We start from the raw sequence: 26327 nt of genomic DNA, 5'->3' as shown, positions 1-26327 counted from the left end.
TATAAAATTAAGAGTTGAGGATGCAATTATAGGTGTAATTAAAAGTAATTGGGAGAATAAGGACTAAAGTGAAAATTTTTAAATCTCAAATACAAAACCCTAATTTCAATGGTTTAACCTAGACAATGTGTCGTTCAACAATTATTTAACTTCTTATTCGACAGTTTTGGTTGATCAAGTATATACTTTCAAACGAATAAATATGACATTTCTAACCACCTTTAGGGTTGTAACGACCACTATTCAACTAAGAAACACCCCCTCTACAAAGATTAGCTACTCTTATTAAACATTTAGATCCCATTTTCTTCAAAGAATTCAATAATATCTTGTCCCTGATCAGCTATCATTGCATTTTTCTTGCTCACTTCTAAATTGAGCAAGGATGGATCCAAACGAAAGGTATACTTCTCCTCTACGAAGATTAGGTGGCCTCCGATGATGTATATATCGGAGTTGCTCCGATAAAACCTTAAAATTGGATAACTCAGTCATCGATGGACGTGATACCCATTTCATAAAACCACTGATCTTTTTTGTGTGTTCACACTTCTAGCTTTCTTAGTGGGTTCTTACTAAAGGTTGATCACATTTCTCTCAAGTTCAAAAGATAAAAAACAAGCTTCTTGGTCTCTAAGTTTGGAAAACCACAAAAACTTCTAAAAACCAAGTTTGTTGCAAAATTACCATTGTAAAACTAGCATATAAGTACAGAGCTCATTGCAGTAAAATGTACTCCAAAACCCTCTCATTTTGGTCAAAGGGCTAAATTTTAATCAATCTATGTTTGAATCTATAAAAAACCCTAGCAAAAATTATAAATACCCCTTGAAAAATTAGAGTAAGAAAAAGGAAAAACGAAGAAAAGATTGATAAAGAAACTCTAAGTGTGAAGGTTTAAGAGCCTAGCATAAGAATTTTTTAAGTTTTAAAAGGGCATCAAGCTTGTAGAAGCAACACTCGACAATGAAAAGCAAAGAGGGTAGTAGCTGCTCCAAGAACTTGAATGTATTACTTTTTAATCTAAAAGTTGAGTCCATGTGGCTTGTTTAAGTTATTTTTTTTAAATGTCATTTAGTTTGATGGAGTTTGGAATGATTGACAAGTAGTGTTATGGTTGCCTTTTTTGTTATTATGATAGTCTTATTATGTTTTTTAAAGTTCTTTTGGATGTTGTTGATGTAGTAAAAGTCTTCTATTTAAGTTGTTTCTTCTTGATAAAATAATGTTGTTTTAGTTTAACTTAATCAATACATGTTGAAGAAATGATGTTTATCATGAATTTGCTAAGTTTGTTCATGATCAAAATAAGTTTAGAAAACCAATTTTGAATCCATATTACATAAATATACCCTTTATTTCAGAAAACACAAAAATATGATTTTTTTTTTAAGAATTTCATTTAATATTGGATTGTATACTTATGCTATAAGATACAGATCTAATATTAAAAATATATGGTTTTCTCTGAATTTTTTTTTAAAAATCTCTTCATTTCAAAAACACAAACAAATATGTTTTGTTTTTGTGCATATGATCAAATTCTAAAGGTTTTTTTTGTATATTTTCTAAAAAATATAAAATTACATTTTTATTATTATGTTTTAAAAATATAAAATGAATATCATTATCCGTTAGGATTTGGATAATATACTGAAAATCCCACAACAATAAATTTGTTTAATTAATTTTCAAAGAATTAAGATTTAGTTGTAAAATTTAATATTTGAGGTACAAAATTATACTGTAAAATATACATTCAACTATTAAAAATAAAAAATAAAAAATAAAAAATAAAAAATAAATGCGATGCTAAAATTAAAGTTTTAGAATTATTAGAATTTAACTTGACAAGATAAATATTTGTTTTATAAAGATAAATCAACCTTAAATTTTAAATGAAACTAACAAATAAAAAATTAATTTAAATTAATAATCAATCAATAATATAATTTATACATTAATAGAAATATATCTTCTTTCTATATAATTATTCTCCTTACATAGACTTTTATTAATTATAAATTTACTAATAATCATGATACTAAATAAAAATTCTCTCTAATTATAATTTTATAATTCAAACTTTTTATAGGAGGCAGCTCCAGCTTTCGATGCCAAGCACTCACAACAAGAGTCACCCAAGAACCCCTCCATCATCATCATCATCATCATAATGTCATCGTCGGCGTTGTCATCATCTTCCACGTTTCCTCCCTCTTTTTATACGAGCTCCTCTCTCCCAAAGCAACCCCGTTCTTCTTCACAGAGAAATCTTTCTCCTATTTCCGTACCAAAACCGCCATGCCCATAAGCCTCCAATCCCACGCCTTTGCAGGCAATCCTCTTAGGTCTAAAACACCCCAACCAACCCACCCATTATCACCTGCCTTAGCCCTTGAAACCCTCAAAACTCAACTTGTAGACAATTCCCACCAATCCTCTTCTCTTAATTTCAAGGTTCTACCCTTTAGGAAGGGCAGGCCTTTGGCGTCCTCCACTAGCACCGATACTGATTTGGGGCCCACGTGGCATCTGGGCTGGATCAGTTTGGCTGATTGTAAAGGTTTATTTTCTGCTTCTGGGGTTGAATTCACCGGAGACAGCTTGTTTTATCTGGGTTCAAGCTCTGAACAAGATGTGGATGTGGTTTATTGGGCAATTGATGTCTCCGGTGAAAATAGTTTATTCACTGAATTTGATAGCGAGCAGGTTTGCTTCATTGAGTTAAGAACACTTATGGTGGCTACAGATTGGACTGATGAGCAGGCCATGGTTGATTTGGCCGTTGCTGGCCATGTAAGTTGGTTTTGTTTTTCAATTAGTTTAATGTCTTAGATTTATGCGCTTGGTTCTAAGAATGAGGTTTGGATCATTTTAAGTGCCTCAAGTTAAAATGGTAACATAGATGTGAGCTTTCTAGTTGCTGAAAAATGGCTTCTTTCCCTTCTCATCTTTATAGTTGAGAGATATTTTTTACCACTTTAGTTTGTGAAAATTTGAGGGTGCCATTTTGTCGATGGCTTGAATTTCAGATTATCATCTTGCCAGTTAATTGGATGTTTCAACTTTTTACAAGCCATGGAAAAAAGTGTCTTGAAACTTGAAATTCAAGCCTCGTGCAACATAGGAAAAGTGTTACCTGAGCTGATCTCATGTTATGCTCTAGAAGTGTATTGCGACACAAGTATCTTGATGAATAACTAAGCGTAGACAAGTGATGTAATTTGGAACTGAGGTTTAATTGAGCTGAGCAGACTACAAACATCTGCCTGCCCCAATTTATCATCTTTGTTACTTATTTATTTCTATCCCCTCTTTGGTTTTTGTATTTAATTTAACATCTTAACTGAAAGGTCTCACTTTGCTACGGAAGTCTCTTCCCCTCCATATTTGTTCTCCATCACTTCGAGATTAGAGTTGGACCTGGGGGGTGGATATTTCCTTGATCTTGCTGTCAGTAGCCTCATGACGTAAATATGTTTCACTTTCTCCCATTCTAATAGGTCCAGGTCCATGCCACCTTGTTAACATACCCCCATTTAATTATTATATATATGCCATTTTGGTGGCACTAAGAGTTCCATATTAACCATTGTGGTCTTTGCATTGGTTAGGCCAAAGCATTGCTGGAGTGGCATAACATCTCACGTTTTTGTGGATATTGCGGAGAGAAAACTGTTCCCATGGAATCTGGGAGGCGGAAACAATGCTCAAATGAGTTGTGCAGAAGGAAAGTTTATCCTCGTGTGGATCCAGTACAGTAATTCTTATCTCACTCCACTGTGAATGTTGTTTAAACTTCTACTGGATGCATTAGCTTTGAAAATTGCTGTTCTCTTACTGCAGGTTGTCATCATGTTAGTTATTGATCGAGAAAATGATCGTGCCCTTTTAGGCAGACAGTCAAGATTTGTACCCCGAATGTGGAGTTGCTTAGCTGGTTTCATAGAGGTACATGTCTTGGCCAATTTCTAGTTTTCTCATAGCTAGAAGCATTCCCTGTAAGCTGAAGGATCCAAAATGCATACAAGCATTTAATTTATATGAGATAGACCCTCATGATAATATCACAAGAAATCATCTATTTGGCAATTATTTTATTCTCTTCTGTACTTGAATTTTAATTTTTGAATTCTTCTATTGTCCTTAGCCTGGAGAAAGCTTAGAAGAGGCAGTGAGGAGAGAAACATGGGAAGAGACTGCCATTGAAGTAGGAGAGGTTATGTATCATAGCTCTCAGCCATGGCCTGGTATCTCCTTTACCACTCTTATATGATTGCATTTTCTTTAACTTTTCGCTTGTGTGTCATAGAGCTTACTGGGAATGTAACAAAGAAGAGTATTTTTGTTTTTAATCAACAAAATTAAAAATTGCCTTAATATTCCATCCGTCATATACCCGGGGGGGGGGGGGGGCAAAGATAAAGTACATCATACTGAAACTAAAATACTGTCTGTGTGTGTTTTATAATAATTCTCCTTTTAGTATATTGTGGGTCGCTACCCTGTCATTCATCATCATTGGTTTTAATTATTTCACTGGATATATGAAGTATCGGGCACAAAATGCAGAATATCTAAAATGACATCTTTGTGCTATTACAATGAGTGGATAAATTAAAACAAATGGATGCATATACTTTGGAATTTTTTGTCTATTGAAAAATGAAAAAAATTATTCCTTACATTATTGCGCCAGACAACCTTTTCAAAATGGAAAAACTAGAAAACCTGATTTGAAGTGTATTTTCCTATTGGAATATAATGGATGGGTGAAATAAAATAAAATAAAATAAAACAGTTCTCTGAAGTTATAAGAAATTGGAAAATTATCAAATCAGTTTTCTAAAATGTAGAAAAACAGAGAGCTAGGTTTTCCACAGTAATATTTATGTTTTCATCGTGTCCATATTTTCTCGTAGATTTCTGTTTCCTTTGAAAGCTAGCAAACCAAAACAATTGTTTTCATCCAATTCTGGTGCTCATGATCCACAAAAGTGCCACTGAATAGTGCAGTGGCAATAGTCTCAAGCTTGAAACCCAGATTGCAGGTTTCTTTTCTTTAATTATTTGACGAATTAAAATTTTCGCTGATCAAAAATGCTTTGTAGCTTAAAGAGAACTTAGAGAAAAAACTTTACATCAAATTATACAACTATTCAAATAATGAAACCATTTACTAGTTACAAGACAATTTGCTTCCTGCAAAATATTGAACCATTGTAGATTGAAGTTATTGGGATTATGTACCAAACTAGCCAGCTCAGTTATATGGATCCTTTTGTGCCTTTCTGCGCAATCATAATCCAAATCCGTCTCAGCTTCAAGATATTTTAAATCATTTGATACCACTTCCATCCACATTATTCCACAAAGCTGCAATTTATGCTGCCAGACATTTTTAGTAACTGAACATGTGAAGAACAAATTCTCACGATGCTCCAAAGCCCTGTTAAGCATGTGAGTTTATGTTTCTCTGTACCTGAACCTGCCTGGCTTTTGTTGTTAAACAATTCTGAATGGAAAGCCAGGTGCCTAGGAAACGTGAATAGTCTCCTGTAACAACTTGTACTAATCAACTTTACCCCTTGTTTTAACCCCCAAGAACTTGGAGAATTGCCATTCAAATTCAACTTCCAAGAGACATGATCTTTTGGACAAATTGTAATTTACAATTTACACATGGAGTCTTTTTAAGAGTTCTAGTCTAACTAGGACTCTTGGAATGAATTGTAATTTCATTAGGGTTCTAATTTCATGGACAAAACTATACTCCTAGTTATAATATGATCCCTAACCCTAAACCCATTAAGACTAGTATAAAGCCCTAGTCTCATTGGGACTTCTAGGAGAGTCCTGGTCTCTTTAAGACTCTTATAGGAAGTATTCTCTCTCATTCTTTCATATTACTTTGACATTCAAATCTTTTTATGCAAGTGACCCTGTAAGCTCCCAATAAGGCTTGGCTATAGTCTTAGTGCCACTACTTGTATTAAATACAACATGAATATTTCTATCCATGCATCTTGTCATACATAGTCAAGTGCTCGAGCTAGTACTTCTCAATCATGACACCTAAAGTGACAAAAAGAATCAATCAAGATTCTTGTCACCATGCAATTTAGCCCCGTCATCATACAATGCCACGAGGTGAACTAGGGCTTGGAATGTGCCTACTTTATATAGCCACTTCTTAATTTGCTCTGGTTACCTAATTGATAAATTTGAAATGAAATATGATTTGAGAACCTATTAAAATCAATTTCCAATGTGCGCACAAATTTTTTGAAGTCATCCACATAATGAGTGGCCAATGACATTTAACTTCCTTTACCAGAAGCAACTAATCATATATTGGTTATTCATTAACCTCCGTGTGGGTCTTCATATAACTATTCACCAATGTATGTATGACCTTTCAAAGTCCATCCCAAAAGTGTCGAGGTACACGATTCCTCCTATGAGATAATATGATAATCTCAAGTTAAAGACAAGCAACACCCATCTCTATAAGATTCTCAAAGACACTAGGTAAATACCAAGTGCATTCTCATTTAGGCCACATTTGATGATCTCAATTCTTAACAAGCATCCACACAATATTCTTAGTATCATCACAAAGTGAGAATCTCCATTATCATTGTATGATAAAGATTTAATGCATGCCAGTCTTATTGCTTTTTGTTGATGTCTAGTTTCAATAAAGCTATGACCATAGACTAGTATTATATTAGTTTAATATGTTCTATAGTCAATCGGTTGGTTATACGTGATATTATTATATTCGTGTAAATACATATTTATTATTAATAAAAGCTTAATTTATCTTTAATATTCATACAATATTAGATTAATAAATCTAATATTTGATTTATAAATCTAAAGTAAAGATAAAGTTTATAAGATAAAAATGCTTTGCAAATAAAATTATAAAGTTGTTATAATTATGAGATTTCTATTGCATTAAAATATTGTTCCTAAAATGTTTGTAGTCGATGCATTAAATATTACTGGATATTTATTAGAGTTGTATAAATTGATATATATTATGTTCTTTCCTCTATGAAAGAAAGTAATTGTTCTCATAAGCTGGGGTATAAGAGATATCTATAACTAATATGTAGGTGCTTGTCATAAGATATATATACTGAGTTGACTCGCATGAGAATTTCATATAGAGAGATTATCTATGTTTATGGAAAGACTCATGTAACGGTTATATAAGTGATCCTTAGACTTGAGATTACTAAGTTATCTTATATAAAGAATGTTATGTTTTGATTCTGTGACATGTTATCTTAATCGAGATGATGAAGGGACATACATTGGGTATAATATACACTATATGAAAATACTTGAGTGATCAAGAGAGGATTCATCACCCTAAGTGAATTAGAAAAAATATTATATATGTTCTCAAATAGTATTAACTGAGAAATTCTTGGCCAAGGTGGAATGAGATTTGAAGAGAGTTTTAAATTTTATTCAAACTATCAATGACTATTATATAGAGAACAAATATAATTTATCATAATAGACATATTTCATGCTTAACATTAAAATGAGACATTATTGATGAAATTATATTAATTACACTGAGAAACCGGTTACTGAAAGGTTAGTTCAAACCACTAATATATTTTCTAATATTTAAAGGATCATGACACGTTTCTAGATGATGCACTTGATCTAAAATATAAATTAAACAATTGTTGAATTGATAATAAATTAAATCATTTAATTTATTTAATTAGAATTAGAATTAGAATTTATTTTTAAGCCAACATATTAGGAATTTAATAGGTCACACATTAAGAATTATTAGTTAGAAATTAAATTGAGATAATTAATCAAGTGTAACTTGATTGAAAATAATTTTAGAATTAAACACTAGAATGTATTTAATTCAAGGATTATAATTTTAGTCCTACAATAAACAAGAAGGGATATGATTAATTAAATTTATAAAATTATTCTTAAATAATATATAAATATTATTTAAGGGGCAAATTGATATTTTGTCAATTTATATGATTTTTTCAGATTTTTCTATAAATAATAAGTTATGTCTCTTATTTTTTATAGTGGTTTGTTAGACAGAAAAATTATGTAAGTCACAAAATAGAGAGCTAGCACTTTTGGCATAACAATCCCTCTCTTCTAAATAGGGATTTAGAAGTTCTCTCACTGGTGGTTCATGTGGATTACCGTTGGGGGCTGACAATTGAACGACTTGTAGTTTGCAACAACTCAGTCTTTAAAGAATTATTCAAAGCTAAAGAAGATCAGATCTTCAAGTAATAAATCCCTAAACAACTCTAGATTTATGTAACAGGATTCTAAGGACTCCCGAATAATTTTGTTTTATTATTTCCGCGGCATGTATGATATTCAGAACCTAACATATTATCTACAGTGTGAGATAAGTGTTGCACCATATATCTTACAAATATCATTGCATGAAATTTTATCAAATAATTAAGTACATAATGTAATTAAAACAAATTTAAAAGATAATGTCTTAGCAATTTCATTAAATAACTATATTATGGTTACACCTACAAGCTAATATCTATTGGCTCTTAGGTCATGACACTTTCAACAATTGCGCATTTTTCTTCCTTTCATGTTTTTGTTTCACGGGTGATTAGTGTTATCTACATCTCACGACCTCAGTATCCTCTGTTTGTGCAAAACTGTTATAGTTGATGTCTTGTTACTCTCCGACTTATTTATTTACATATGCTGTTAGCTTATTGTGCACTTTTTCTGGTTTCTTTCTAGTTGGCCCAAGCAGCATGCCATGCCAGCTGATGGTGGGTTTCTTTGCATATGCAAAATCACTTGAAATAAAAGTAGACAAGGCAGAGTTGGAAGGTAATTGAAAATTTAGAATTTGGTTGATTGCTCTTGGGTCTCTCCTTTCCCTCGTGAAACCTCTTTCTTTAGTATGGAAAAAATTCTGGGCACAATACAAACTCTAGAGCAAAAGGAGTAGCCAAGATTTTACCTTCAGGTCGGTTGAAGTTCCACATCTCTCTTTTTTAGATGTGAAAGAGCTTTTGCTCCCTTAACTGTAGAAAGGGAAAGGAAACTTAATCTATACTTTCACTAAGTTGATATGATTTCTGGTGGAAAAGGTGACAGTAATGCGCATATAAAGGGGGGAAAGAAATCATTCGATACACATTTATTGGTCTCTTCCATCTCTTTTTGTTTATGTCATGTATAATACTTAAGCGAGCTTGGGTTTACTTTATTTTATAATTGGATGATTGCTGGAGACATATCATGGGGCTAATATTGAATTTTTGAATCATTTAGATGCTCAATGGCACAGTAGAGAAGATGTCCAAAAATCTTTAATGTTTGCAGAATACGAGAAGGCACAAAGAACAGCAGCGGTCAAGGTAGACCAGATGTGTAGAGGGGTTGAGAAAGGACAGAGTTTATCATCAGATTTTAATGTGGAAAGTGGGGAACTTGCTCCGATGTTTTTCCCTGGACCTTTCGCAATTGCGCATCGCCTAATAACTTCCTGGGTAAATCAAGGTTCAACATTTGATGCTCTGCAATTGAAACAACAACCAAATAGTTATCAGTCAAATTTGTAGCAGTCCCAAAGGCTAAAAACTTCACTCTTTCAGGAAGAGTATATTTGAATTTCATCATTCTCTTGTGTTTGTGAAGAGATTAGAGACAGTATTTGATTCTAATTTGCTCTGTATTCCAATATTCGTTCAAAATAAAGGAAAGCGACATCCGTTGATCTTCTGGGAGATTGCTTTCTAGAAAACGTCTGCGAAGATTTTATATTTAAATGTTTGTTGTAGACTGGACTTTATAATTGTGTTACGTGCACTTGGATCCGGAAGCCAGCTTTTCCCCTCTTTCTTTACGATTTCTTATTTTCCAAGCTCAGAAGTTCCTAGAATAGTCAAGGTTTTCTTTTTTACTTGCTTTGTCCAATATTTTCCTCTTCAAAAAGGGCTTATAGTCGTTCTCGTGTGTTGCAAGCTTTATTTTATATAGTTGCACCATGTAAGGAACTTTATTTTTGTGCAATTAAGTTCTTGACTATAATATCAAGGGAATGAAAAGAAAAAAGAGCAGATGATAAATTTATATTAACGGTTGAGTTCATGAGTATCAAATCTTAATCAATGTTAAGTAAGAGATTGGACTCATTAAAATATACTACATAATTATAACTTTTAATTCAATTATTGGATTAAATTGAAATTTTTTTGATTTTAAAAGTCTTGTTGTCTATTAGGTTAAATTTTATAGTGATCACATATCGGGAAAACCTTTTAATAAGACTAAAAGTTACTACGCCGATTGAGATTTATTTTTTAAAACTTGAGATTTTTTTATTTTATTTTAAAAGTATTTTTAAACTATTTTATATTGAGTTTTTATTTTAACCCAATATTTTAGTATGGTTTATTTATTTTTTAAAACTTGAGATTTTTTTATTTTATTTTAAAAGTATTTTTAAACTATTTTATATTGAGTTTTTATTTTAACCCAATATTTTAGTATGGTTTATTATATTGAACTATAAATATATTTTTTTGGTGTAAGCTATGAAAACTCATTGATTTTTAGAAATAATATTGGAGAAGATTTCTTTTACTCTTAGTTCTTCATTGAACTATTTAGAACTTATCAAATATTCATTATTTGTGGCGTTCAATCTTTATAACTTCGGTACTTTGGTTCATGTAATTATTGGGTTAGGTTCTTTTCAACTTGATTTTAGCTTTATTGAGTTGTGTTTAATTTTAATTGTGAGTTCTAGGATTCTAACCCTCTAGGTTTGTATTAGTTGATAACACGACATATAACATGGATAGAATCTAGAGTTCTAAAGTCCTAATGTTACAAATATAAACTGTAGAGAGATTTAGAAAAAAACTTTCTGGTATTTTATAAAATTTGAATAATAACTTGATTATCAATAAAATAAACTAAACATCTCTATTCATACTAGTTTTTATATATAGAATCATTTATAGAAAATGATTCCTAATTAAATCTAAAATCCTTTATAGAAAATGATTTTTAATTAAAACTTACCTAACTAATAGAATCTATCTAACATTAGAATTCTTAAATAGTAAAATATTAATTAAATTAAAATTCCTAATCTAAATAGAAAAACGAATCTAAATACAATAAGGTAAATAAAAACAATCTCGCACAATAATATTTGAGTTTTATTTAAAGGTTTTCCTAATATTCTATCATTATGAACCTTTAACCCAATAAAAAATATAGCCTTTAAAATCATTTTCAAGATTTTAGCTTAATCAAACAGTCAGATTACAAGTTATGCTTGATTTACCAAACTACGTCTAGGATTCTTCTTAAATTCTTCAAAAATTAAAAATCTTAACCATTAATGAAATAATGGAGTAAAAATTATAATATCAAGAATATGAAAAAAATGTTCTCACATCAGTCCCCTCTACTTTCAAAAATCTTACCCTTAAGTTATTTGCTAAAAATTAAACTCTTCTACTCCAAAGGAATAAATAATTTGAATATAACATTGTTCCTAATGTATGCATGAGATAACTTATTCTAAATATCTTAAATCCAATTTTAATGAAAATATATCAATGTAAAATTTCTAAATCTAGACAAAACTGTTTAAGACCTAAAAAATCAACCTCGTATAAAACCATCTTTTGAGATAATGAAAACTTTAGTTGACATATTTGGTTATCTCTAATAACAATGTCTTAACCATCAAATGGTTTGATAATTTCATAATATTGACCCAACATGGAAGCTCAATTTAGATGACACATCCATATTTAAGTCCTCTTTAATGTCAACTTCATCCTTGTGAGTAATTTCAACTTGTTCTGGCTTTTCTTTTAGTGCTTCAAGGCTTTAGGAATCACTATGTAATAGCAATTTAGGAGCTTTTTTATTTTTTATTTACCAATACTATATAAAACATTGACAAGTAAAGTAATATTTACAGATGTGTTGTTGTTATCACTAACATGATGTTGAAATTGTTTATTTTGAAGAGATAACGCCTCCTCCATATTTATTTTCATTGCTATTTGAAAAGGTTTAATAGAAAGGCAAATAATAAAAATATATTTACTTATCTATCCAATATTAAATTTTTTCATAATCATCTTATATAAACTTCAAAATTAATGATTGTCTCAAATCTTGCAAAGATAGAATTAAAGACATATCAATATGATTTCTAAAGTCTAGAAATTCAAACCATCATTCTTTAGCACCATAATAAAGTTTGTGTGCGACAAGTCCTACTTTTTAATAACAAGGAACCTCGTTGAAACAAAAGGTAAGTTTCCAACATTGTCAATAAGTTAATAAATGTTTTCTTCAAAAATTTCCCATTATAGAATGGAATCTCATCAAATTCAAAAATAAGTTTGTGGTTTGGTTGCCATGAGGTAAGTCTCCAAGCAATTTCCTCTCCAATTCATAGTCCCTGTTTGTGTTATCTATTAGCCGAGTTAGACTTGATATGGCTTGCTCTAAAGAATCCATTCTCTGTTCTTGAGCTAGCACAAAATGATCTAGTTTTTGCTCCCATACCCGTATGATGCCTTGAAGGGCCTTCACTCTTGTATCATAGAGTGAGTTGCTATCATATTCATTTATCAAAGAGGTCAACATACTCTAATACCACTTGACATGGTGTATAATATGGATAAGAGTTAGAATTCTCAAACCCTGAAGTTATAAACCTAAACTATAGAAACATTTAGAGACAAATCTCTGGTATTTTATAAAACCTAAATAATAATGTGAATGTGAATAAAATAAAATGGACATCACTATTTATACTAATTTTAGACTTAGAATCCTTTATAGGAAATGATTTCTAATTAAAACTAAATCCTTTATAGAAAAAGGATTCCTAATAAAATCTTACGTAACTAATAGAATTCATCTAACATCAATATTCCTAGATACTAAATAAATTAAAAGTCTTAATCTAAATAGGAAAAAAAAATCCAAATACAATAAGGTAAATAAAAACAATCTCGTATAGTAACTTCCAAGCCTTATTTCTAAAATTTTGATCTTCATGAAAATTTAACTTATTAGAAATCACAACCTTTAAATTTTTTTGTTAAACTTTTAGCTTGATCAAATGATCGACTTACAAGTTACACTTGATTTACCGAACCGTATCTTATACTCTTATTAAACTCTTCAAAACCTAAAAATCTTAATCATTAATGAAATAATGCAATAAACATTATTATGCCATGGATATGGAAGAAATTTCTCAATGTCAGTTGATATCAAAGCTTGACTCTAAAATCATGTTTCATCCATTTATCTTTAAATTTAGTTTTGTTCATTTTACATCGTGTCTTTTGTTGTTAGATTTTATTTTCTCTTTAAATTTCTGAACCCTAGTTTTCTTGGTGTTCTTGATTTCAACTTTTCCTTAATTCCTATTTTTCTTTGTGTTCTTGATTCAGCCTTACCCTAATTATAGTTTAGGTTTTCATTGATAAAAAAAAGGTTATCTTTCAAACTGGTATTCTGTTGAAATATATATATATATATATATATATATATATATATATATATATGAGAGAAAGAGAGGAGAGGAGAGAGAATTTATGTGATAAATAGTTTCTGCCAAAATTTAAAAAGAAAAAGAAAGAAGAAAGAAATTGCAAATCATAGTTGATTGAAATGGTTTGTTTTTTGGATTATGGATATAAGATTGGTTTGAATTGAAAGAGCTAAGTTGATTTTGAATTCTTGAGTTCTATTCAATTGGCAATCAATTTGTTTGGTTTGATTCTAAATTAAATTTGGGTTATTAGTGAATTTGGTTTTTTGGTATTGATTTGGATTTGTTTGTTGAGTTTTCCATATTCCTACTTTTCCTATTATTTTTCTTGATTGTTATGTCTTTTTGAATCCATTGATTGAATGATATAATCTAAAAAAATTTATTGCTTTTGTTTAGTTCTTTAAAAAACTAAAGAGTGAAGTTAAAAAGGGTAAAGGGCATAAAGTGTGAGAATATTATTGTGAAAAGCCAAATTATAAGTGATACACGAGTGAAGTGACACATCTTTGAGAGTAAGCACTAAGGGAGCGTGTGAGGATTATTTACTAACATATTTTTTAGATTTGATGATGTTTTTCAAATGAGAATCATCACCTAAGTAAAAAGAAGGATAATGAGAACACTTTATTTGTTTCACGGGCCATATAACAACAATTTGAGAGGATGAATATGTTATTTAGCAAGGTAAATAATCAAATGGATAGAAAGGATGTCATGATTACTAGTTTATAAGAGGGGTCATCCTGAAAGGTTCATAATACTAGATGTCTAGAAAGACATGTTACCACATCTATAGATGAGTTTGTTTTTTAGAATAAGGATGATGATTTAGATGAATTTGATCAAGTTTTATTCGACCAATAAGGTAAAATTCAACATCATGATACTTGTTTATGATAAGAGATTTCAACATCATGGGGATTTAAAAGAGTGTTGGGTTTAAAATGAAGATTCCTACCTTCTAATATAGGAATTATTTAAAAGCTTACTTAGAGTGGAAAAACAAAATGGAGTTTATTTTTTTTATTATCACAACTATTCAAAAAAAAAGGTAAAATTAATTGTGAATAAATTTATTGATTATGCTATTATTTGGTGGGATCAACTTGTTTAAAGTAAAAGAAAAAAAAATCATGAAATGCCTATTATTACTTGGGATGAGATGAAGGTAATCATAAGAATGAGATTTGTTCCTAGTCACTAGTATCAGGATTTTGTATTATAAATTGCAAAGTTTAACTAACTTAATGTTCTAAAAGTATAATGGACGACCTTAAAGAGATAGAGGTAGCTAGGCTTCAAGTGGATATAGAGGTGAGTAAAGAAGCTACCATGGCTAAATTCTTGAATGATTTGAATTTTGAGATATCGAATATTATAGAGTTACAATACGTTGTTGAGTTAAAAGATATGATACATATGGATACAAAGGTAGAACAATAACTTAAGAGAAAGGGCAATTCATGATAAGTTATAAATTCAAGTTCTTTTTTGACACAAAGGCTAAATTGAAAGAAGGATGGGGCTACCCAATCTAATTTGAATGTGAGTAATAATACCGAGACACCTAAGGTTAAGAAAGAAGCCTCCACCAATATTCAAGGTAAATCTAATTCTCAACCACCTCATAATCATGATATTAATTGTTTTTATTGTTTGGGAATAAGTCACATAACTTTTATATGTTCAAATGAAAAAGCTATGGTCTTTTATAACCACGGAAATGTAAAGATAAAAGTGACAGCGATGATGAGAAGATGTCGCCACCTGAGGTTGTTAATGATAATGAGGTAGAGAACCTGCTTATTGGTAAGTCACTTGTGGTTAGACGTGCATTGAGTGTTCAAGTAAAAAAGGATGGTTTAAAGCAGCACATATAGAATATTTTTTGCATGACCATATAAGGTATATATAGTATAATTATAGATGATAGAAGTTGTACCATGGCCAAAGCTTACATGTCTTCTTGCTCTATTAAGCCCAAACCTATTTCTTTGGCCTACAGATACAAACTTATAGTCATCATCACCCATATTTGGGTTATCATCAACAAACTCATCAAAATTAATCTTAACATTTCGTACAGCCCTACGAACATTACTTCCTTGGCGATTAGTCCCACTAATCTATTACTTCATTGATTCAATATCATTTTTCAGCTCTTTGGTCACCCTAGCCAAAAGTTCAAGTTGTTGGCCAATAGCTCATATTTGAAAAACGCCATTAACGTTTGGTGTTATATACTCGTGATTTTTATACATATTTTGAATTTATAAAAAATTGTTAGTGGCACAAAATATATTATCACACCTTTCGTGTTTCACATAAAATCAAGGTTTTTCACTCTAAAAAACTCACTACACCTTTTACCTCACAACTTGCTTTCTTTCAGTTCTTTCAAAACTGAAAATCCAATCAATCCAAGTCAAAGGCTTTGGAAATGCAATCCAATTATGAATGTAGACTCAAGAATCAATAAAATATACTAAAAACAAACAAAACAAAACTATAATTATGATTTCACAAATAGCAATGCAAATTCCTATGAATTGTGGACAAAACGAAGACATAAAATGAAACGAAAGACAAAATTAATGGAGACACTTATTTGAATCCTAAATAACCTAAATATAATAGAAAAAAACTAATTTTCTTGAACAAACAGTACAAAAACATGTTTTGAAATTTGACGCAAATGTGACTTGTTACACAATTTTAAAGCACCAAAATTGAAATTAAGACCTAATAATATCAGAATGACCTGAAATTTAATATGTAGTATCTTGATACCCAACAAACTATAAATCTCAATTTATAGGTTGTTCTCTTATGCCTAGATATCAAAATCAATGTATGATCAATTTACTATAAAATTGAACCCTAAATTGAAACCTTAAGAAATTGATATCAAAATAAGATTAAATTTAATAAATAATGCAATTTCACCCCAGTAAGAAGCATATGAAATTTAAATTAATTCTAAGGTGGCTTGTTTAGAGTTCTTTATGAGTTGTGTTTTTACGCAGAATTGCAACAAGCTTTCAACAACATCATTTTTGTTTAATTTTATGCTACTAATATGTTTAGGGATAGTAAAAAAATATTTTTTTTATGTATTAGGATTCCATAGACACAAAGAAGAAGGAGGAGAAGAAGAAGATTAAATCAAATATTGAAAACTTAACGAACACTAGGAAAACAAAAAAATTCAAAAAGATATGACCCATTCTCAAAGCCTAGCTTTGATACCAACTTATGCAAACCTTATGATTATGTGGTCATATAACCCATAATCAAGATTAAGATCTAATATAAAAAAGTTGAAAATTTTTGATATGAGTGTGACACAATGAAAATCTGTTCTAAGGCACCAATACTATTAGAATGAAGTCGAATGATGCTAGGAAGCTAGTTAATCTTTGATAATTTAGATTCAATTTGTTTAAGAACCAAAGAATGCAAGAATCTCTCTCACACGTTATACTAAAAAATTCCAAAAGTATTATTGATCAAAAGTCTTGAAATTTAGGTTTATATGTATTTAAATAGTTCTGAGAAATTAATCCTAATGGATCTATCCTTGTGGGCTGAATCAACCCACTTATAAGAATTGACCCAAAACCTGTACTAGTAAACCAAACCTTGATTTAAACAAGCCTTGCGTTCTAGTTAAAAATAAAGTATTAATTAAGCCTAAACAAGCCTTAAGCTATAGCTAACAAAATAAAAATAAAGCCCATAAGTCCAAGTCTTATTTTGCCATGAGAAGAAATAAAACACTGCAAGTCTAATACAAGACTTATTTATAGCCTATAATACTACCCAATAATCCTAGAAACTAAAAGAGAAGTTGTCGCCCTTTTGGTTTTCAAGTTAAAATAGGATTTTAATCTCAGCCTTGTATTTATCCTTTTTTTGAAAGGAAAAGGATGTTGCCTTTAACGCTCTCTTTTATCACCTCTTGATATCCTTTCAATAGTAGGAATCACAATTAAGTTGCTGAATTATTTTCCTTGCTTAACAAGGAAACTTCGCCACTACATGTGTTTCCTAAGTCAGCTTGAATTCTTTTTTTTTTCTTTATTGTGTTAATAATAAATTTTAATATTTAAAGGAAATAATTCATGTTCCCACACATAATAGAAAATTCAAAATTAGTTAGGAATCCACAAAACATTTAGAAACATCACAAAACAAAGTTAGCTTAAACTAATACAAAATTGATAATTTTATTATCGAAACTTCATGGCCCAAATAAAGGTGGATTAAGCCCCTCTTACAAATGAATTAAATGTATTGATGCTTCAAAGGACCCCTAAGTTCAGCCTTGGTCGAAACTTGCACAACCAGCCAATTCAATGCCTTTTTCAATGGCTTCACTGTGAACCTTGTGATTGATCCATTTGGAACATGTAATGATTCTTTGGTGTTCATGAGCTGATTCATATCATGACATGCTGTTAGATGATGCATTTAATCTTGAAATGTAAATTAATCAATTGTTGAATTGATAATAAATTATATTGTTGAATTTATTTAATTTAATTTAATTAGAATTAGAATTTATATTTGGACTAACATATTAGAAACCTAATGGGTTACACACATTAAAAATTATTAGCAATAAATTAAACTAGGATGATTTAATTTAGTATAACTTGATTAAAACATATTTTAGAAGTTAAGAACTTGAATATAATTAATACAAATATTATATTTCTAGACCTAAAAAAATCAAGTAAAGACTTGATTGAGATAATTTTTAAAATTGTCCTGAATTAATATATAGATATTATTCAGGGGGTAAATTGATATATAAGGTTTTTCATACTTTTCTATAAATAATACATCTTTTATTTAGAAGTGATTGCCTATTAGATATAAAAAGACTAAGTAAGTTACAAAATAGAGAGCTAATATTTATATATAATAATCTTTTTTTTCTAAATAGATATTTAGTAAATTTTTTATTTGTAATTCTTGTAAATTACTAAGTAATTTGTGATTTATAACAACTCAATTATTAAAAAATTATTTAAAATTAAATAATATCGAATTTTTAAATAATATATATATATATAAACCCAACACAACTTTCATTTACAAAACTAGTGAAGTTTTGAATTCAACGTCGTATTGTTGTGAGTGGCCAGGTATAACTTGTGACAAGGGTGTTTTCAGCGTGGGGCTTGAGCTCTGAATGAATCAATGGTGGACATGACGCTTCAAGTGGGCCTTTTAGTCTTCAGTTTTTCCAGAGTCTACACTTATCTTTCAACAACTTCAACACAACCCTGCGCGCGGCCAGTCAAAGTTTGCCAACCTCTCACAGATTTGTCCACCGCTGGCCTTAAAGGCCAGATTCCAAATGAGATCTCAAAGCTGAGAAAGCTGGTTAGTCTTGATTTGTCTGCTCTTTTCTTCCCCAGAGTTCTTGATGCTTCCCTTGCAAAGCCACATAATTCTTCAAATAATAAATGTTATAGTTTAGGAAGGAGGTGTCCAGTAGACAGAATGAGAGCGGGGAAAAAAGAGAGGTAAGTTAGGGTTTCTAGAAGGAGGTATTTTTAGATTTGTTTCTATTTATTTATTTATTTATAAATTCAAATTCAAATCCAAATCCAAACACAATAATTAATTTACAACAATAATAATAGGAAACCGAGGTCTACCACGTCAGCAATCGGACACCATATATATTCTCTCTCATTTGTCGTCTGTCCTGAACCGAAAAAAAGTAGCCCTAAAAAAAGAAGAAGAAAAAAGGGCAGCCTCTTTGAAAATCAATCTCTTTTTGGTAACGATCGACGATCTTTTTAACAGGAATCGAATTCTCAAAGAAGTTGTGGTAATATCTCTTTCTTGTTTTGTTTGCCTGATTACTCCGATTTAACTCTCTACTTTTCATGTCTTAATTCTTGTAGTTCTGAAACTTTATCAGTCATTTCGATTGTTTCATCTTTTCAAGTTTTGATTTCTCCATGTTTGTGAGGTGTGTTTGAGGTTAGAATTGTGGAAATAGAAGAAACCATTTTAATAATTAAAAAAAGGGTTTGATTTCCTTAGCTTGAGCTTTTGGTGGAATGAAATGTAAAGAAACTTGTTTAGATTGAATTGGAAGTAGAAAGTTCACATCCTGCTCTTGCTATTTTGAATGTCACATCTCTCTCTGTTCTTGGGACTTGTATATGATGACTTCATCTGAGCTTTTATTTTGTAAGTCAAATGGGGTTTGAATTTTGAAGCGGAATTTATCTGTGAAGTTGCAAAACAAAAGTGGGTTTTCTTTGTGATTTTTTTGTTGTTGAACTGTCTAAGTATCCCAAGTTTTGTGACTTTTGAGGAAGGTCAAAAGATAGTAATTGAGGCAGTGCGCAAGTTTGCGGTATCCTTTGTGGCCCTGGTAAAGCTGAAGGGTAAAAGGACTCCTGCAACTTACAACTAGTTGAGTTCAGGGATTTGTAAAGATGGGTTGTGTACTGCTCCTCTCATTCGATTCCTGTACTCAGACTCCATAAAGCCATTATGAGCTGTGGTTTGAATGATGTTAAAATCAGAGAGCAATATGGAATGTGAACGTACCAACTTGGTGAAATCATGGTGCAAAATTGATAGCATAAAGATGATGGCTGTAGCTCTAAAACATTATGGCACTGTCAAATAATGTAGGGTATACAATTAAGGTCCAGTGCAAATCAATATTGATGCCTTGAAGCCTTTTGGCTGTACCCAAACTAACCACCACAACGCTAACAAATAAATAGAACATGGTTATGTTCTATGTTGGTTTAATCATTTCGAGTTTGCAGTTGTATGAATATCCATTGGGGATCCGTCAATGTAAACAGATACTGATGCAACTTTTTTTTTTTTTTTTTTTTATGTTGTGGGGCATATTTGTGATGACAAGCATAGCTGATGTCTATGAACATAGGCTATCTGCAAGCAGGCCTCTTTGTTATTCTTAATGTGCTACAATTGTCTCTGTTTATGGATAAAGTCTGTCAGAAAGTCTGAAAATCTCATATATGGGAACATAAAGGATGTTTCTGTGATGTCATAGAGAATTGTTAATGGTGGACCCTTTTTCTCTCATAAAGTTTATCCTACACTTATGTAATTTTCTCCATGAAGACTGCTGTAACTCGGAACCTTTTCCTGTCTGTGTATGAATTTGCAAGTTTGCTTATAAATCTTTTTTTTTCCTGTTTGCTATAGTTTCTTTATCTGTTCTCTTTCCCCCCCCTTTTTGTTTGGGGTTTGTGTTCATTTACTTACACAGGTTGCATTAAACTCTCAAAAGTCTATTAGGATTCTATTTCTGTTATTATTTTTCATTCTTAGAAACGCTAGGCTTTATTTCACTTATTGGGTTGCCTTATAGATGATCTTTATGTGCTTTCTTAGAACGTTGTTCATTTTGCTGCTGTGGTGTGAGGAGCTCTGGATACTTTAGTCTTGTCTTGATATTTTTGAAGTATCAACATGCCAAAGGATAGAAGAGATCGTTCCATATCTTTTGATAGGTGCAGGGCATCTCCTTATACATGCAACTCCAGCTGTTCAAGACGTTCATCACCTAAACTCCCTTCAGAAACTGAAGAGAATCTGAAGGAATGGGAAGAAGCCAGGTGCCCTGTATGCATGGAACATCCACACAATGCTGTTCTCCTTATTTGTTCTTCACATGAGAAGGGTTGCCGTCCATACATGTGTGATACAAGCTATCGTCATTCTAATTGTCTTGATCAGTTTTGCAAGTCATTTGCAGAAACAACTTCCTCAACTCCACAATCACAAGAAAGTAGTCTCGCAACCATGAATTCTTCTGAAGTTGTCAGCCCAGCATCAACAGTTACAGTTCCACCGGAAGATCGATTTGAGGAAGGATCCTTACCCACCGAAACCATTTCTTGTGAGAACAAGGCGCATCCAAAGCTGGTGTGCCCCCTCTGTCGGGGGCAGATAAAAGACTGGCTTGTCATGGAACCCGCACGAAGTTTCATGAATGCAAAATCAAGGAGCTGTGCCTGCGAGACTTGCAATTTTACTGGCACGTATTCAGATCTAAGGAAACATGCTAGGCTTGAACACCCACTTGTTCGTCCATCAGAGGCTGATCCAGAGCGGCAACGTGATTGGAGGAGGCTGGAGCGTCAGAGGGACTTTGGAGACATGCTTAGCACACTCCAATCTTCATTTGGAGAAGAGAGGGGTGACAACATTTTGCCTATAGATGATGGTGGTTGGCTCACTGTATTCTTTCTTATAAGAGTTTTTAGACCTGGATCTAGTTCAAGGAGTAGTAGCTGGTCTGGTGCCTCAAGAGTAGCACAGCTAGGTTTCAGAAGGCGAGCCATCCGGCATTGGGGGGAGAATCATGACGGTGAAACTGGATCTTCTTCCAGAGAAGATGACAATGATTCTTCAGATGGTGGGTCAGGCCCTCGGAGACGCAGGGAGCGCAACCGCCAAAGAACAACGCCTGACCAGTTGTGATTGTGGAACTCTGTGATTTATTTTATTGTTTCCAGGAGGTGCTACCACTGTAAGTTTTGCTTTCGGACTGTTTTGTTGAATGATTTTTATGTCCATTCCATGGAAAATATATATCATAATTCACAATCTAAACTTTTGCAGTGTTGCAGGTGGAATAGAATGAACCGAGGTTCTTTGGCAAGCACTAGATAAAGTTCCACTAAGTATCAGATGGTTTCTCATAGAAGTTGCTTGATTGTTTATCCTCAAGAGTGAGCAAATTGTAACTTTATGAAAAGATACCATTAATTAAATAATTTATATCCTTGGCATTTGTTGTTGGGTGGGTTCTGTCAAATATTCACTCTTTCAACTACAAGAAAGTTGGAAATAAATTTGCTGGTTGTTGCCTTTGGAAGGCTGCTGTTTCTCTCGACTGTTTTACAGCAGTTCAGCAGTAATGTTTTATTTGTCGGAAGAGAATTGGTAAACTGTTGATTATTTGACATGGTTAGGGGACGTCTGAAAGAAGGTTTGTCGGGTAGCGATTTGTTACTGTTGTTTTGGATTGGATAGAGGTTGAAAAGATAAAGATATGTATAAAGAAGGCAAGTTTCTAATATTTTTTATTTTTTATTTTTTAAATATTCTCGTAAAAAACTTAATTCCATAATTGTCGGTTAAGATGAGTAAGATAAAAGGATTATTATTATAATATTAAAACTTAATTCAATAATTGGGGTCATAAATAATCTAGGCATGACTCTTGATCATTATCCATTTAGTCTTTAGTTTTTCATTAGCAACAATCATTGTTGTTCGACAAATTCTCTTTGAACAATCAACCCTTTAATAAAATAATAATAATAATAATAATAATAATAATAACCATTAAATTTTTTTACACTAAAACAATGGATCCATTTGCGGTAACAAATAATCCATCAAGCAAAGTTCTAGTTCCCTCGTGATTAATGAAGCTAGAAAAAAAAGGAACATAGCATATGTCTAAAGAAGATTTTATTCTTTTTCTATCGATTTATTTATTTTTGTATTTTAAAAATATTTTTTTAAAATATTAAATATTTTTATTTTTTTACTTTAAATTATTTTTTTTTGTATTTTCAAATCATTTTCATATGTTGATGTCAAAAATAATTTTTAAAAAATAACAAATATTATTTTGATATATTTCTAAACAAAAATCACTTTGAAAAATAATTATTACCACACTTATAAACAACCCTTTAAATAAAATATGTATAATAACTGTTAATGTTATGTTGGGTTATAATTATATTTGAGTTTGGTTAGTATATATTTGACACTTCATCCTAAAAAAAACTTTAATCCATAAATTTGGTGGCTACTTTTTAATTAACAACTATGTATGTATGGGCTACAAACATTTTTAAAAATTATGATATTAATGAAAACTATATAATATCCTTGTTCTAAAAGTGTTATTCCCATTTGAATTGTTATATAAATTAAGAAAGTGTAATTAATTGTTGTATATTTTGTTATCAAATAACTTTTCATTTGAATATATATACGCAAAAAAAAAAAAAAGAGATTTGATTGAAAGAAATGAGTTATAATTAGGAGTGTTATAGTAAAATCGAGTAATTAATAGTTAGGATTTTTGGGGCTTGGGCTTTCTTATGTGAGTTTCATCACTACTTTAGTTTCAAAGAGTTGATCTCCTTCTATTCTGGCATGTTTCAAATCTGTATATCCTCGTCTTTGCTATTTTTTTTAACACCCAATAAAAAAAAACATAAATTCGTGTGTTAATTTTTTTATATTGCCCATCATTATTACATCATCGTCATCCTTAAATAGAAAAAAAGACTAGAACTTTTATTGTTTGTTATCTCAAAAGTTATTGCTTTCTGGCAGGAGATCTGTGACTGTGAGAGACTCCAGTAGGCATTTCTAAAGTTGATCGATCTGGGTTGATAATGGGGGCGGCAAATGATATTTCGAGTTCGAGCTCTGATTTTCTGAATAACAGTGACACGCAGGTGGTATTGAACATATACGATCTCATACCTCTAAACCAGTACACCTATTGGTTCGGTTTTGGGATTTTTCATTCAGGCATTGAAGGTCTTTCTCTCCCTTTTATTTTAATTTGGCGATTCTTTCTTGATTTGATGATTTCGAATACTGAAGTTGTACTGTGTTAGGGTTTACGTCGTCCTAAATGCTAATAATTTCATCCAATATAATTTGTACGTGCTTTGATTTGCATTTTCTTTATCCAAATTCAATGTCACTGCCCATATTCTTTTTTTATGGCCTGCCTGCCTGAAATTTGTAATTTTCACCGCTTATACCTTATAGTAAATCCCGTATTGCTTCAGTTTTATTATGGTTATTGGTTAAGAGTCGTAGAGGTTCTGATTTGGTGAGCGGTTTTTGTTTTTTTTTTTTTTTTTGACAATGATTATAACCATAGCTTGTCAAAATCTGTTGTGTTTTTGGAAATGTGAATAGCTATTTCCTCAAGTCATCATGCATTTTATAAGACGTGAATTCGACATTAGAATCTTAGTGTCCATGGTCATTCCCTGTAAATCTAATGAACTTCTTTAACTTTGTCTACATGTACGAACAGTCCATGGTAAGGAATATGGATTCGGAGCCCATGACTTCCCTGCCAGTGGAGTTTTTGAAGTGGAACCAAGGAGCTGCCCTGGTTTTATTTACAGATGTTCCATCCCTTTAGGCCGGATAAATATGCCTCCCTTTGAATTCCGAACATTTATAGAGAGTGCTGCTTCCGAGTATCATGGAGATACCTATCACCTCATCTCCAAAAATTGCAACCATTTTACAGATGACATGTCGTGGAGATTGACAGGCAAGTGCATACCAGGATGGGTGAATCGGCTTGCTCGGCTAGGTACGAAGCATTCTTCCATTTAGTTAAGCTTTTTTTAATTCTTTTCCTTTCTTTAAATTGTTGACTTTTCCTGAATTTCCACGTGACCGGCAGAGAGCCAGCTGTGGTGGGCTTCGATGCTGTACTCAGCTCATTGTTTGCTTTTAAGTTCAGTTGGTCAAGCATCATTAAGGGTGTTTGTGCAAAAGATATTCCAAAATAAGTTGTTTGGCTTTGCTGGAATCTCACCTGTTAGAGTTTTACTTACAAATGAAACACCATTTGTGAGAAAGAAAACTGATGTTGCTATTCGTCAAAACTTCAGGTGCTCTCTGTAGTTGTCTGCTTCCCGAGAGCCTTCAAGTAACTACTGTTAAACAGCTACCTGAATACCATGAGTGCTTAGGTGAGTAATCTATTTCTTGAATACAACCTTTTCCTTCATATACTATAATCTGACATCTAGTCAATTATAAACTTGATTGTCTTGTTTGTGTTCTTGGCGTTGGTGTTTCAATTCTTGGGTAATAATCTTCAGAAGAAGGTGGAAGTGAATCTCTGGCAACCAGCACGCCCTGTGAGTCAACAGAAATTGATGATAGTGATGAAGCGAAACACTTGCTGTCACCAACTGCTGTGAGTGGGGATGTGGCTTTTGTTAAGGAGGCTCACAAGTGAAGCTGTCTTCTTGATAAAAAGATAAGAATGCCTCAGAAAGTATTTTGTGTGCCCCTTGGAATTTGGTTAAAAGATGTCTAAGAATCGGTGCTTGGAATTTGGTTAAAAGTCGTGCTTTCGCCGCGCAAATCTTATCTTAATCTTTGAAGGCTGAAAATGGCGAGGCACTGTTTGATAGTGTGCAAGTGTAGGTTGTTCATCTAATTGCTGTAACCCCATTAAATCCTTTATTTTATTTCTACCTTTGTTTCCCCATTTTTGATTTGCCATTTGTTTGTTTAATTTTCTGAAACTGAAAGTAGTGGTGGCTGTTGTTCTTTCATGAAGTTGGCGATGCGTACGGTATATAGTAACAACAAACAGTGTACGGTGTGAACATGATAGCTTATTAGCTTTCGCATGCAAAAGTCAGTCATGAGAAATGACTGCAGATCTTACTGGATTAGCCTTTGAATTAAATGAGAGCGCATTATCAGGATGGGAGAATTGATCAAAATTTGAATGGGCGGGGCGGCGGGTTTATAAGCAAATATGGCCTTTTTCCCTTTAATTAAATATTCTCAACCTTTCTCAATCGTACTCCCCAGGCCACGGGAAATGGGAAGGAATGAAAAATCACATCACAAGTAAAGGAAAGGATTTGAAGGTCGTTCTATTGTTTCTTATTCCAGGTTCTGCCAG

At 31.8% G+C, this 26327-nt stretch overlaps 3 protein-coding genes across 10 annotated transcripts; all 3 read left to right on the top strand.

Annotated features, from left to right (window-relative positions):
- Positions 1 to 2101: 2101 nt before the first annotated feature.
- LOC133689948 (nudix hydrolase 19, chloroplastic-like) lies at positions 2102 to 9877 on the top strand. 2 transcript variants are annotated; one of them, XM_062110067.1, is made up of 6 exons: positions 2102 to 2799; positions 3618 to 3758; positions 3850 to 3954; positions 4154 to 4253; positions 8788 to 8880; positions 9379 to 9877. In XM_062110067.1, the coding sequence occupies exons 1-6, from the start codon at positions 2305 to 2307 to the stop codon at positions 9615 to 9617; spliced, it is 1173 nt and encodes a 390-aa protein (XP_061966051.1). In that variant the 5' UTR covers positions 2102 to 2304; the 3' UTR covers positions 9618 to 9877. The 2 variants fall into 2 exon arrangements, with proteins under 2 accessions (XP_061966051.1, XP_061966050.1); XM_062110066.1 differs by having other exon boundaries at positions 9328 to 9877.
- An 8844-nt stretch (positions 9878 to 18721) lies between these two features.
- On the top strand, positions 18722 to 22496 carry LOC133689744 (uncharacterized). 5 transcript variants are annotated; one of them, XM_062109748.1, is made up of 4 exons: positions 18722 to 19137; positions 19258 to 19448; positions 21008 to 22148; positions 22249 to 22496. In XM_062109748.1, exon 3 carries the CDS (start codon positions 21086 to 21088, stop codon positions 22097 to 22099), a length of 1014 nt encoding a protein of 337 aa, XP_061965732.1. In that variant the 5' UTR covers positions 18722 to 19137; positions 19258 to 19448; positions 21008 to 21085; the 3' UTR covers positions 22100 to 22148; positions 22249 to 22496. The 5 variants fall into 5 exon arrangements, with proteins under 5 accessions (XP_061965732.1, XP_061965730.1, XP_061965735.1 ...); XM_062109746.1 differs by having other exon boundaries at positions 22241 to 22496; XM_062109751.1 differs by lacking the exon at positions 19258 to 19448 and having other exon boundaries at positions 18722 to 18994; positions 22241 to 22496.
- Positions 22497 to 23747: 1251 nt separating this feature from the next.
- On the top strand, positions 23748 to 25901 carry LOC133688388 (deSI-like protein At4g17486). Of its 3 annotated transcripts, none has more exons than XM_062107860.1 (5): positions 23748 to 23795; positions 23981 to 24190; positions 24702 to 24989; positions 25294 to 25374; positions 25507 to 25901. In XM_062107860.1, exons 2-5 carry the CDS (start codon positions 24043 to 24045, stop codon positions 25644 to 25646), a joined length of 657 nt encoding a protein of 218 aa, XP_061963844.1. In that variant the 5' UTR covers positions 23748 to 23795; positions 23981 to 24042; the 3' UTR covers positions 25647 to 25901. The 3 variants fall into 3 exon arrangements, with proteins under 3 accessions (XP_061963844.1, XP_061963845.1, XP_061963846.1); XM_062107861.1 differs by having other exon boundaries at positions 23770 to 23810; XM_062107862.1 differs by lacking the exon at positions 23748 to 23795 and having other exon boundaries at positions 23820 to 24190; positions 25510 to 25901.
- The last annotated feature ends 426 nt before the right edge of the window (positions 25902 to 26327 follow it).

The sequence above is a fragment of the Populus nigra genome, chromosome 3 (genome assembly GCF_951802175.1).
Source record: "Populus nigra chromosome 3, ddPopNigr1.1, whole genome shotgun sequence".
In the NCBI taxonomy this organism is placed as follows: domain Eukaryota; kingdom Viridiplantae; phylum Streptophyta; class Magnoliopsida; order Malpighiales; family Salicaceae; genus Populus; species Populus nigra.
Note: the sequence above shows the minus strand (reverse complement) of the source record. Positions and strands in the feature narration are given on the sequence as shown.

Excerpts from the sequence above, each read along its gene's own strand:
- LOC133689744 (XM_062109751.1), top strand. The coding sequence starts at position 21,086 with ATGCCAAAGGATAGAAGAGATCGTTCCATATCTTTTGATAGGTGCAGG.
- LOC133688388 (XM_062107860.1), top strand. The coding sequence starts at position 24,043 with ATGGGGGCGGCAAATGATATTTCGAGTTCGAGCTCTGATTTTCTGAAT. Across the intron at positions 24,191-24,701 it reads TTTTCATTCAGGCATTGAAG|TCCATGGTAAGGAATATGGA; the intron begins GTCTTTCTCTCC and ends ATGTACGAACAG. Across the intron at positions 25,375-25,506 it reads TGAATACCATGAGTGCTTAG|AAGAAGGTGGAAGTGAATCT; the intron begins GTGAGTAATCTA and ends AATAATCTTCAG.
- LOC133689948 (XM_062110066.1), top strand. The coding sequence starts at position 2,305 with ATGCCCATAAGCCTCCAATCCCACGCCTTTGCAGGCAATCCTCTTAGG. Across the intron at positions 4,254-8,787 it reads TAGCTCTCAGCCATGGCCTG|TTGGCCCAAGCAGCATGCCA; the intron begins GTATCTCCTTTA and ends GTTTCTTTCTAG. Across the intron at positions 8,881-9,327 it reads AGACAAGGCAGAGTTGGAAG|ATGCTCAATGGCACAGTAGA; the intron begins GTAATTGAAAAT and ends TGAATCATTTAG.